This window comes from Hypomesus transpacificus, chromosome 7 (genome assembly GCF_021917145.1).
Source record: "Hypomesus transpacificus isolate Combined female chromosome 7, fHypTra1, whole genome shotgun sequence".
Lineage (NCBI taxonomy): Eukaryota > Metazoa > Chordata > Actinopteri > Osmeriformes > Osmeridae > Hypomesus > Hypomesus transpacificus.
In genome coordinates this window covers 6,176,919-6,190,690 of record NC_061066.1, presented here as the reverse complement: position 1 = coordinate 6,190,690, position 13,772 = coordinate 6,176,919, and the positions used below count along the sequence as shown (strand labels likewise).

The following is a 13,772-nucleotide window of genomic DNA, read 5'->3' as shown; positions in this document are numbered from 1 at the left end:
GAGGATTCAGAACGCATCCAGACGCTCCCATGTTACCCCGCTCCTCATCTCTCTCCACTGGCTACCCATCAACGCCCGTATCAGATTCAAGACCCTGGTACTGACCTTCCGAGCAGTGAACGGGACTGCACCCGACTACATCAAGTCTTTCCTGCAACCTTACACCCCCAACCGTCACTTACGGTCTTCTTCAGACAACTGCCTGGTGGTCCCACCACTCAAGACCGCCCGGTCCCAACACAAGCTCTTCTCCTGCCTGGCCCCCCAATGGTGGAACCAGCTCCCCATCTCCATCAGGGACACTGACTGTCTCCCCACCTTCAAGAAAAGGCTCAAGACGCACTTGTTCCGGGAGTACAACGGCACTTAGGAATGCTTGGCTGGACCTGATGTTACTTTCCTCCAGGATAACAATGACTCTTATTGAGTGACTTGTTGCTCTTGTAGGTTAGTTATAACGAAGTTAAGTCTTGTACTCGCTGTGAAATATTTTACTGTTGATTGTTCTTCTACAGGTACAGTCCTGCACTTTTTGTAACTTGTATAACTGCATGCTCTTATGGGTTTTCCCTTTTGGCACTTGTTTAGTTTATTCACAATGTATGCTTCATGTTTTGGCTGCTTGCAATGTTTGGGACTACCTCGTTGTTATGATCAGTGACCTATGCTATTTTGTAAAGCTCTCTCTTGGAAGGTGCTTTGGATAAAAGCGTCTGCTAAATGCATACATGTAAATGTAAATAACCTGCACATTGTGTGGGACAGCATGGTAGAAAAATTTCAGAAAAAAGAAAGACGGACATCAGAGCATTTCAGGACACCAAAACGCAAAGAAAGAACCCTATTGGCTGAATCTCAAAGACTAGTTAATAAAATGTTCGTAAAAATGATGTGAAATGTGCTAATTGAATGTTTCATGATGATGCCATTAGGCAGAGGAGGCACCAGGTGACAAACAGACAATAGAGCTGCAGGTAGGCAGGAACAGACTGGCAGAGACAGGGGTCTTAGGTAAGTTTATTGAGTCTCTTGTTTGGCAACATGACGGGTTCTCTTCTTTAGACTTAATAATTGCCATTAATAATTATGTAAATCCATGGATACCCACACTCTGTGAGTCAGTGAGGGTGGTGAAAGGGAAAGAGCCAGGGAGAGACTTCAGATGACAGTGTCACAGCCATGGCAGGACCGGTGGTCAACCTTTTTGCCATTAGCACCAGTATAGGAGACAGTGGCACAGCACTGTCTAGTCACCTCAGTGGTGGCAAAGAACCATATCAGCCATACCCACAATTTATAGAACCGCATACTCTTGCCAACAAAGTGTCGACACTTCAATAGAAATGGTTTGGCAATTTTCCCCGACTTTATGATAGTTCAATTGAGATGATTTTAGATGAGACTGCACCCTGCCTGTTGTAATTACATAAACTGCACCCATACAGTGGACAGTACATACTGGCCTTTCTTGGTATTGCTGGTTGTGAATACTGTACACCTGCATTCATACTTGACTGATAAGAAACACTACTATAACTACATTTGAAGTTGAGACAACCCTTCAGTTACTAACAGATAATTATCCAGGAGTATTAATTATGGTTCCTCAATATACATTTAACATATTACGATGTAGGCTGTGTTACAGCAATCATTTTGGGGTCCCCCTCAGAAATTGCTCTTGAGAAAATGTCACATAATTGTCGAATCAACGAAGTTGATAGCAGATTTTCGCCACTGCTACAGGGTGAGGGATTTAAATGTCATAATTGTATGTAATGAACAGGGATATATAGATTAGAAAGATTGTCAGAGTTAAAAGTGTGAATTAATATAAATATTTTACTGTAATAAATGTATTCTTAAGACTACAAAGTATACACTGAGTCATTTTTGTGTTATCTCTCTTTAACCTTTTCTCTGTCTGTCTCTCCCTCTCTCCTCTTTCCCTTTCTCATTCACTTTCTCTCACTCCATTTGTCTCTCAGGACTGCAGGGTGTTGTGACTGAGGTAAACACACATGAATATTGAAACACACATCAAATATGAATATTCATATTGATCATTATGAAGGCCACACAAATTAATTAGAGTAGAGATAAGATAATATACATGCACATGCTCACCCCTTATCAGTGTACCAGTGACTCCTCTAGGCTATTAGCATGACTTTGCTTCCAAGACACTTCACCTAGCATAGTGTAACAGACGTGGTCTTGCAAGTTCCGTCAGAGGTATACGGGCCACTGTCCGCTCCGAACAGGAGTCAAACTCACCACCTCTGACTTCCCAAGCGCCACCACTACCAACTATGCCAACGAAAAGCTAGCAATTCGTTGACGCGAGTGGCCTGTTACATACTTGAGGAGTGAGTTTCACCACACACCGGCTACATTCACCCCTCAAACTCACTCCGGCTGGCTAGCTGATGCTAACCTAGCGATCCGGGTCATGGCACCAGTGTAACAGACGTGCTCTTGCAAGTTCCGTCAGAGGTATACGGGCCACTGTCCGCTCCGAACGGGAGTCGAACTCACCACCTCTGACTTCCCAAGCGCCACCACTACCAACTATGCCAACGAAAAGCTAGCAATTTGTTGACGCGGGTGGCCTGTTACATACTTGAGGAGTGAGTTTCACCACACACCGGCTACAATAGCAATAATAAATGTGTGTGTGAAAGAGAAAAAGAACAGCATCTCGTTTGCATTGTGAATGTATCAGTTAGTCAGAGGGGAATGATACTTCAGATTTTACTATTAAGACTGTTTTCAGCACTGGATTGTCAGTTATGCTATCCCAGTGCACTGCACTCAGGGGCGCCGTAATGGGGGGGGGGAGATTACATGTATTCATGTAGCAGACGCTTTTATCCAATGTGACTTCCAAGAGAGAGCTTTACAAAAGTGCATAGTAGGGATGAGTATTGATAAGATTTTAACAATTCCGATTCCTTCTCAATTCCTGCTTATCGATTAGATTCCAAATTGATTCTCTTATTGATTCTTATTGGGCAGGGGGGGGGGAAGAGCACAAAGGGGTTTATTTACATAAATGTTCTTTTATATAATTTTTTATAATGCTACACACCATATACAGTATGTATACATACTAGTGCTGTCAGTTAAACGCGTTATTAACGGCGTTAACGCAAACCCAAATTAACGGCGCACATTTTTTTATCGCGCGATTAACGCTCTTTTTGACCTAGCAAACTTTTTAGTTTTTTTCACATTCTGTTGCAACAACCACTGACGTTAGAAAAACTACAATACCGCACCGGATCTAGCTAGACCGGAAACAAAACAACAGGCACGCCACACACACTTGTTGGGCTTGCGAGCCGGCTAAAGAGTAGTAGCAGAGCCCGTTTACGGATATTAGACATTCTCTGGTAGTAGGCTAACGTTACGTTTTGAGTTGATTGCCAGCGCCAGACGCCGAAATGGATGCCAATAAGATTCTGAATGGAAAGTTTACTTTTAAAAGGTTGCCAAATGGTTCCATTGACAAGACCAACATGATCAGTTTGTTCTGTCGTTGTGAACTGGGCACGAGCACAAAAGTTCACATTAGCCGATAGTCGATTTACATGAGCTCTCGGAGCTAGGGAAAAAAACAGCCACTGTTTAAAGTTAGACAGGGAGACACGGAAGTGGAAAGATGGCCGCGTCCAGTCTTGCAATCTCGCTTACCTCACTGCGCCACTGAGCACTTTTCATAGAAATGAATGGGGACACCATCTTGGAAGACAAAAGTAGCTTACTCTAGTTATATTAACTCTATGCGTGCAGTACCGCAGAGTAAACAGAGTAGGGGGCATACCCCCCCTCCCACTGCCACTCTCGTTGCCCATAGGCTTATCGATTGTAACTGAATAAGGCTACTTTATGAAATGTTTTGGTTGGCGATTTTTTACATCTAGGTCTACATGAAATTATGCAGCTGTTTAAATGTACTATTTATTTTCCCTCGGAGGGGCACTTTGACTCGAGGGCAAACAGGCAGTTGCCCGGGCAACCTTAGCCACAACCTGTGCACTTCCCTGACCACATGTCATCCATTATAAATAAAATCTAGGGTGAATTCAGGTAATGTGGGACACTTTTTGGTAGAGGCTCCAGGAGCCGAGTGCACCAGCTGGGCGTAAGAAAGTTGGTCTTAACTCCATAACATGACCCCCTCTCTCACTCAGGGAGCATTTTCAGGTAATGTGGGACAGCTTGTCTGGTAAAGTGGGACAGTCATCATCTGTGAGCCTAGTCTGATAATAAAATAATAATTGGTTTATATACAACAATGAAAAGTGCAAGGGTGTGGCAAGATTCATTTAGTTGTGGGGTTTGACTTATACAATAGGCATAAAGAGTAACTGATGTAAACCTTAGTGATCTGCAGTCTATGTGCTAGCTAGCTAGTCCCGCTGCGTTAGCATTTCGTTGGACTAGCGTTAGCGGTCACGCTTACAAGTCTGAAAGCGCTGGTCCGATGACAGTGTAAGTTGTTATTTAGTTACATTAAGTCATTTAGCAGACGCTCTTATCCAGAGCGACTTACAGTAAGTACTGGGACATTCCCCCCGAGGCAAGTAGGGTGAAGTGCCTTGCCCAAGGACACAACATAATTTGGCACGGCAGGGAATTGATCTGGCAACCTTCTGACTACTAGCCCGACTCCCTCACCGCTCAGCCATCTGACTCACATAGTTAGGAACTTAAGTGCAGTATGATGCATTGGTATTTAACATTTGAGAACTGTCGAATTAAATTACTTTTATAGCATATACACAGCATTACTAGATGTCCCACTTTACCTGAAAAATGCTGTCCCACATTACCTGACATGATCAGGTAATGTGGGACGTACAGTCACATAAAAGTTGTTTTTCTTTCTGACAAAGCATTATTTTACACATTTTTGTGTGTGTTTCAATCAGTGGTTAAACCCCTTCAATATGCTGCAATAAGACTCATTATAACTTAATTTAAATTCCTTTGCCAGCCTTATCATTGAGAAATATAATGTCATATGCCGCTGAACTTTCAATGCGTTTTTTCTGTACAGACCTCTTGTCAAGCCAGATCACGCCTACTCTGATGATGTCAGACATAAAAACCACTGCACAGTGACTAGGAGTGTAGTATTTATGAGTCAAGATCAGCTCTGGTGATTGGATGTCGGTTTTGCACATTAAATCATCAAAATGCATAACTGTCCCACTTTACCTGATGTCCCACATTACCTGAACTCACCCTATTAAAGCAAAATGTGAAAACTTTAACGTTATATTTCAGGGAATTCCCATGGTAGGCTTCCCCCAAAAATGGGGACATCAGCAGCATATACACGTTTTGGGTGCGCTCATTCTGCACAGTGAGAGGGGGCAGAGCAGAGAAATTTGATCCTCCCCCTATAGTTCAGCAAGTGAAGTGGAATAGTACGTTCCAGACCGAATACATTGAGCGGACAATTGCAGCGAGTATCCCCATCAGTACCACCACTGCACGTCAAGCCCCGGCGCGTAGACCACACTGGCCTCTTGACAAAACAAACGGCATCACTGTCTCGCTAGCCATGAAACAGAACCTGCTAGAACTCATGAGGATGAGCAGAATTTGCCGGATGGTCTTTGCCACTTGTTTGGGATCCATTATTCTGGTCATCTTTTATTTCCAAAGTATGTTCCAGCCAGGTAGGTCTGATTTATGAAATCCTCTCGCGCTGTGCCCTCATGTGTTGTTATGACACGTTGACATCGATGTATTTGCTGTTTATTAATGCAAATCAGAACCTAATCAACAATGAATAAGTAACCTATCGTGTGAACGCAAAATCTTGTGGTCGAAATGGTTAAAAATCAGCCAATGCGTGTCTCACCCTAGGTGACACACAGTTAAGCCATTGATTGTTTAGTTTAACCATTACGCAGTATTATGGGAAAACGTCTGCTCTGTTTTTGGTGTCATTATAATGCGGTTTAAATGTTTTCGCCTACCCCATTTGACAAGTAGCTATGGAAGTCGGGGCGTTCTCCCTTTCCACCCCTCTCCCTGTGGATGGTTTTTGTCTACAATCGGCGGCAGGAATTGACTGTGCCACGGCTCAGTGCGAGAGGTCTGGCTGTACAGTGGACGCTCTGTACGTTTGAATCAAAGAGCCCTCGGTTTAGACACGCGATATTTCACTGTACAAACATCAATGTCCCAATATTGACTTACAACAGGTTTACTGTAACACAAAATCATCTCTGCGCAGCCGTGTAGATCTCAGAAATGATTCCAGTGACCATACTGCTTCATTAGTAGCTCTACGTCTAGATCAAAGAGCATGCAGACTAAATAAAATAACCAGTTCAGCAATACAGAGGCCTAACGTAGGCTTATGTATGAATAGAAACCGAAAATAACCACGCATTGTGTTGACCATATTGTCTAACATTCTGTCGAATTTCCCATTTTCGCTGGATCTGTCACTGTCGTTGAACAGTAGAGCGATGGAATGTATGATGCTCGGTGACTGGTCCATGAGCGACAGTTTTTTGGGAAAAGCGGGTGAGTCTGACCTAGGTTGCATCGGACTGAGCGGATTTTCCGTGAGAATGTGAAAGGTGTAGGATTTTGCTAAATAGAAAACATTGGCGTATGTGAGGGGTCTGTCCCGGTGGTGTGGCGGATGCGTGGAGGACGTTTGAAATTATTGGTGATGTTCAAATAATAAGACCAGTCCACTGCACAAGGACTTACAAATCAAAGTTAGGAAACACCCCTGTTGATATTTCATTGCACTTCGGTGTTTGTCTTCATGTATATTTAGTGTAGTTTTTTTCCTATCACTTTTTCTCTCTTCTCCCTCCTGGTTGCAATCTCTCTCCCCCCCCCCCCCCCCCCCTCACACACACACACACTTCTCTCTCTTAAACACACGCAGTCCCATTAAGCTGGGTTTTAGATACACACTCAGTTATGGTCTTCCAGAACACACACTCTTCATTTTACATAGCCTCATATATGGTTGAGGGAACAATCTCTTCAGTTGGTATTTGTTAGTTGGGTTCTCCCTATTCTCAGCTGCCATATGCTGTTGCGTAGACGTCAAATGGAAGCCATACAAGTCAAATGGGGAAGTGGTTTGCGGTTTTGGCAGATCAGGGTGTGCAACGATTGTGCTGTTGTGATTGTGTTGGTGTTTAGGTTTGTGCACAGGCCTCTCTTGGTGTGGTGACGGACGCGGTGGGGGAGGGGGCTTGCCCTGTTAACTCTTATTCTACTTGTCTGAGAACAATCCTACAGCCCAAGTTAAAGTTTCAAGGTTTTGTGCCGGTACAGTCTGCTTGGATCTGTCAGACTGGCTGCTCATTGCAAGGCCTTTAATGGAGGAATTTAGCTCTGGGATAATAGCGACAGTTAACATGTCAGGGTAAAGGTACAAGGTACAATACGTTTTGTCCCTTATAAACATGGTGTGTTAGCTAATAAGGCCCTCTGAGAGTTGGTTAGCAACACAGATTTTTGGGAGCTGCCTGCTACTTTCCATTAAATTAAGTTCCAGCAATGCTTTTTCAGCCAATTGTGTTCGGCGAGGCAGACTTTCCTCCTGGGCTTATTTTGTGGACCTACTCTCAATCAAACAAGCACCAAAATTCAGACAAGAAGTGGGGGTGCCGTTTCTTAAATTTGAATTAGTTTTAGAACGTTATCTAATCCAGCTTTAATGTTTGTCTGAGAGATGCCTGGAGGGCTTAAGGAGATAGTGAGTGAATATGTGTGTGTGTGTATATGCTCTTGCTGTGACTCTTTTCAGCCAACCTCTTTTCACCTTGTCAGAAGACTGACCTATTTGTGCACTCTGCCTTCAAAGTCACACACTCACATTTCACCTTCCTACAATTTCTGCCCCCCATGCAGCTGACTGTGGCTGGTGACAGGCCCAACCAACCAGCCTACTGTGGAATTTTATGAAATTATGGGGGGAAATATTACCATAATGATGGACGTCAGAGAAGAAAGGTAGAAGAAGGGGCTATGCTGAAACAGAGATTCACCGGTCTCAGGAAAAATTAAATGGCCAAGCATGGAATTTCATTGAGTAGCTCGAAATTCCTCATGAGTGCTAGTGTAAGTGCTATGTCAGAAAGAACTGATGCTCACTTAAAAGGAAACTGCTGAGTCACAGACTGTCAGCACCTCTTCTTGAACAAGAATGTCTACTTTGAGAGAGGAAAATACCTAGTTTCTTTTTTATGTTCGGAGATGTTTGTGTGACTTTTGAGTTTTTACCTCTTTCCTTCTCGTTTCTGTTCTTAAAACTACCCTTCTTTGTGTTTATCCCGGCTCATAATTTTTTTTTGAAACAGGCTTTCGAAAACAAAAGATGACCTAAAGAGATTGCATGAGAACTGTTCAGTTTTCTCGCACTCGCCTCTCAATTTCTCTCTCTGTCTCTTGCTTAACACTCCCCACTTTCCCAGCCCCATTGTCCCAATTCTCTTCACACCATGTGATAGTGTGTGTGTGGTTCTGTGTATTATGGGAACATTTGTATCCCGGAAGTCCTATTTCGTATGATGATACGGTTGATTGTTTTCCTCCATAGCTTGACTTACAAACCCAGGGGGGATGGGCTTCAAAACACAAACACACATTTATTCTATGCCACCATGTGTGTTTTAAATATGTGTATTTCTTACATCTGTTGAATCCCTCTCCATTAGGCTCAGTTTTAAGTGTAGGGTTGGGTATCGTTTGTGTATTTTTACGATTCTGATGCCGAACTGGTACTTTTTTAGGAATCTGAATTTTTCAGATTCCTAAACGATTCCTATTCTAATTCTTGAAAAACTGAAAAATTACATTAAAAAAGGCTCTTTTATCGTTTTTATGAAAATTATTTTAATTTAACAATATATTCACGTTTTAAAGTACCTACTTGAATATATAATAAGTAAACCTAAGTCACCTAACACACAACTACAATAATTTAATAATAATTAACAGTTACACTATTAACAAGTAACAACAAAATAAATGAGTTGGTATGCTAACTAAACCAGCGTCAAACTTTAGCAGTTCTTTTGCAGAAAAATTACCATATTTGCCTACTCTGGCAAGGTATATATACCCTGACCAAGAAACGACACCTCTCCTGACTTATGGCATGTCCTGCACAGGAGACTACAGATGGTGTCGAAGAGGCCCTGTACACACAGGTATGGGTTTGAAAGGGCAGACAAATTGGGAAGGCTGTCCCAGTGTGTTGCACCGAAAGCTGTGACCCATTAGAAACTGTGACCGGAGCTGCATACCGTGTGCCCGTGCATGTACAATATTTTGAAGTTAAACTCCTTTAGGGGCCACGTATTCTGACAACTTACCCAATGTTTGGCTTCAAGCTGTCATAAGCTAGCACTTTAAGACAGACAACACACACTGCAATCTCTCCTCATTACCAAGCCCAAACAAAATCTGCGGTTGTTCAGACTGAAAATCTGCGGAATTCCGCTAGCCTTCCTGTTCTTATGTCAGAGCGACCAAAGATATTCCACAATAGTTTGACGCCGAATATGGTAGATTGAATGTTGACAGACTTTGCAAAAAAGTATGAATCCATCCTCATAAAGATCGGCGGAAAAATCCCTGGCCCTGTCTTTTGCTGTAATTTTGGTTGATAAGTGTTTCCGTGTCTGTTCCTCAGGGCTGAATCTCTGCATTTTTGGCTAACGTTTTAATATTGGCTACAGTAGCAAGTCAAACATGAACGTTACTGTATCAGTTTCAAGGTTAACAGACTTTCTTCGATTGCTATCACAGACAAACCTGCACTGGTGGCAATGGGCTCTGTTTACAGGTTAATTATTTAGAAATAATAGGGACGTGATATGAGTTGACAAGTTAATACAGATTTTGCCTCAGACCAATGCATTGTATTCAGGGTTGCCACTCTTTTGTAATTAAACATTTCAAGCACTTTTCAAAGAGAATTTTTTTCGAAATTAAGGGCCAATAATTCACATAGATGTTCACATATACCAGTCTAACCCAGCACCGTACTATACAAAGACTTGAATGGTTTACCTTAATTAGATGGCAGTAGCACCACCCGGGAGGAAATAAAGGAAAATCTTTTATTTGATCAGGATGAAACCTTGCCATATTGATATAGACCAACCAGCCAATCATGGGGAATCATAAAAAAATGCATATTACTGAAAGCCCTGACAGACTTTTTCATACCTTCAACGTGTAACATTTTTGGATTAAGTCAGAAGGAGCTGGTGGAGCGTGTGATAAATCTGGGGGGGGAAAAGGTCAAATACAAGCACTTTTAAGGACCTCTTTATAAATTCAAGCACTTTCAAGGTCTTGATTTATTTTTATTTTATTCAAGTACTTTCTAGTACTTTCCAGACCCGTGGCTACTCTGTGTATTGTAAATTCCGCGGGTTTTTGTCAGTATTCTGCGCTTGCAAATTCCGTTTGTGCCTGTAGGCTACAGGTGAAGCCAAAGACAAGATATGTGTCTTCATATTTTCTAGTCTTTGCCTTGGAAGGAAATTGCTTTGGAAGCACATTTTGCGATGCCTCATCCTCTGCTTTGTGTTTACGTGGGAGCTCCGCCAAAAACTTGTCCATGTTATGTTAGTAGTGTAATTTATTGATTAATTCATTCCATGCGCACCCCCCCCTGCAATGGCTCTAGGGAGGTGGGGCGCGCCCCCCACTTTGGGAACCACTGGTCTAGTGTAGGTTTTAGGTAGGTTATTACAAATGTAACTCATGCATGCAGTCACAAAGAAATACATGTTTAGAAACATTTCAGAGGAAATGTACCTTAATATATTTTATTTACTTTCAGATAAACATATTACTACCGCGAATAATCATGCGGTCACAGTTTCTGAGGGGCCACAGCTTTTGGTGCAACACCGGGACCAGGGACTGCTGTCCGCAAGCTGTCAAACATAGTGCATCCCTCTGCTTTAAGAAGTATCCCTTGTCACCGCATGTTTCAATAAATTCGATGTGCTTCCCCTTTGCACGTAATCGTTTTGAAACATTTGTTGCATTTTGCGATGTTGGAATCTTGCAGTGTTGGGGGTATCGAGTTACAAAGTAACGGATTACAGTAACGATATTACCAGTTCAAGTCTTTTATTTGTCAGGTACACAGAACAACACAAGGTTAGACTGGGCACTGAAATTCTTAAGACAAGACAACGCAAGCACCTGGCATAACATAACATATAAGTACACGGAACATAATTTACATCTATGCTGAGCTTAAATAAGTGAAACTTCAGTGTTTCCCACACATAGACTAATTTGTGGCGGTGCGCCACAAAATCAACACCGGCCGCCACATATTGCGTTTCGTGAAAACATTTTTTTATCGCTATTTAGGTTAAAACACGCAGCGTATTCGTTCAGCTGCATTTCCTTTCCCCTGCCCTCCCTCCGTCTCTCTGTCACTCATGCGTCTTTCTCACATATGCACAGTCACAACGTCAGCACACGTTAGCAACAATGCATACATACGCCGTTCTAGTAAGACCGACAGCTATATCAGCGAGCTTTCAGCATTAGTGCCGTAGCTTAAAGTCGAGGAAAGTTGAGGCTACTCTTCGCTAGGTACCTTACTCGAAGGTTCCCCTTCGTTCTTTTGGTGAGAAGTCTCAGGAGCTAACCTAGCTACTTACCCGGCGTCCTGGAGCCGACCAGTTAAATAGTTGTTGTGGCTACATGCATAATGCAGAAATGATATAGTAGTTGTTGTTAATTTTGTGAAGGTGTGAATCATTTAGGATTAATATTTAATGTAAAAAAGTATTAACAAATTAACTGTGTAACGAATTATTAACGAAGGAATTATCACGACTCCCCCCCCCCCCATCTGACAACCCCCACCCCCCTCCCCGCCACAACTAGATTTCTAATCTGTGGGAAACACTGAACTTCCTAAATATACAGATAGCAATACATAATCGACTGTACTAACCCTAATACTAAAACTTCCTAAATTACAGATAACAATAAATAGTACACTATAGTAACCCTATATGCACAAAAAACCTGTTTCAACCCTATAACCTATTCTAACCTAAGTGGAGTACAGTACAATAGTGCAAATTTGCAGATCAGTGACTAAGTCAATGACCATACAGTTGCCTGGTGGCGAGGTACAGTAGTGCAATGTTACTGATAGTGCAACCAGTAGCTGAAAGTGAAAGTGTATAAGTGACTAGTGTGCAGTAAAGCAATGTCCATATCAGTGTCCATTCAGAAGCCTGATGGCCCTTGGGTAGAAACTGTTGTCCAGTCTGCGTGTGCGCGACCGGATGTTGCGGTAACGCCTGCCAGAAGGCAACGGGGTAAAGAGACTGAAGGATGGGTGGGAACAGTCTCTTAGAATCCTGCCGGCTTTCCTTGTGTGGTAGGAACGTGTGTGGTAGGTGTCCTGTAGGGCTGGGAGCTTCCTGCCGATGATGAACTCGGGAGAACGGACCACACTTCGTAGGGCCTTGCAGTCCCTGTCTGTGCAGCTCCCATACCACACTGTAATACAACCAGTCAGAATGCTCTCTATAGTGCATCTGTAAAAGTTAGTGAGGATGACTGAGTCCATACCAAACTTCTTCAGTCTCCTCAGGAAGAAGAGGCGCTTACGGGCCACTTTGACCACCTTGTCCGTGTGAACAGACCAGGTGAGGTCATTGTTCACCCCGAGGAACTTGAAGCAGCTGACCTTCTCCACTTCCGATGTATTGATGAGTAGGGGTGCCTGCTCCTCCTCCTACCGCCTCCTGTAGTCCACAATCATATTCTTGGTCTTGCTGATGTTAAGAGAGAGGTTATTGTCCTGACACCATGATGTCAGGGTGTCAACCTCCTCTCTATAGGCTGACTTGTCACTGTCAGAGATGAGGACCCACGATAGTTGTCTCGTCAGCAAACTTAACAAGGAGGTTGGAGCTGTGCGTTGCCACACAGTCGTGAGTGAACAAGGAGAACAGGAGAGCGCTGAGCACACAGCCCTGGGGGGTGCCTGTGTTGGTGATCAGTACGGATGAGGTACGGTCACCGATTCTCACCACCTGTGGCCTCCCCGTCAGGAAGTGGAAGATCCACTTGCAGAGGGAGGTGCTTAGTCCCAGGTCCACAAGCTTGGAGACCAGTCTGGAGGGGATGATGGTGTTGAATGCAGAGCTGTAGTCAATGAACAGCATCCTCAAATATGTATTCCCCTTGTCCAGGTGGGAGAAAGCGGTGTGCATAGTCAGAGCGATGGCATCGTCTGTAGACCTGTCCAGGGTCCAGTGTGGGGGCAGCGAGGAGCAGATGAATGATTTGACTAGCCGCTCGAAGCACTTCATGATGACAGAGGTCAGTGCTATCGGGCGATAGTCGTTCAGACATGTGACCTTGGTGTTCTTGGGCACAGGGATAATGGTGGTCCTCTTGTGGTCCTACAATTCTTGTGGTCCTACTATTATAGGTAACGAAGTAAAGTAACGCATTACACTCAAAATATTGGTAACTACACTACTTTACTAGACCTCAGGAACGCGCTTTCCTGCGTTACCCAAGCCATTTTTGGCAGTCCGAAAAGTTCTCTTTTAGTGGCGCTTGCATGCTTGCCTGTGTGCTTGCTTGTCTGGGCACCGTTGCCACAGAGACTGATTTCAGTGATTTGAGTGACGTAGCTGCTGGTGCGTAGACATTAGGCGCGTTCGACATAGGCTGACTTCATGCAGCGCCGCAGCCGGCTGCAGACAGTT

General features: G+C 43.4%; 1 protein-coding gene across 2 annotated transcripts in view; it reads left to right on the top strand.

The window, feature by feature from the left end:
* Nucleotides 1-5,482: 5,482 nt before the first annotated feature.
* The window catches only part of chst11 (carbohydrate (chondroitin 4) sulfotransferase 11), a 107,377-nt gene continuing 99,087 nt past the window's right edge, over nt 5,483-13,772 (top strand). Inside the window, exon 1 of one of the 2 annotated variants that reach the window (XM_047023162.1) lies at nt 5,483-5,678. In XM_047023162.1, coding sequence (XP_046879118.1) covers nt 5,576-5,678 — 103 coding nt within the window. In that variant the 5' untranslated portion in view covers nt 5,483-5,575. Of the gene's footprint in view, nt 5,694-13,772 lie in introns of both variants that reach the window. The other variant, XM_047023161.1, reaches the window with a different exon arrangement.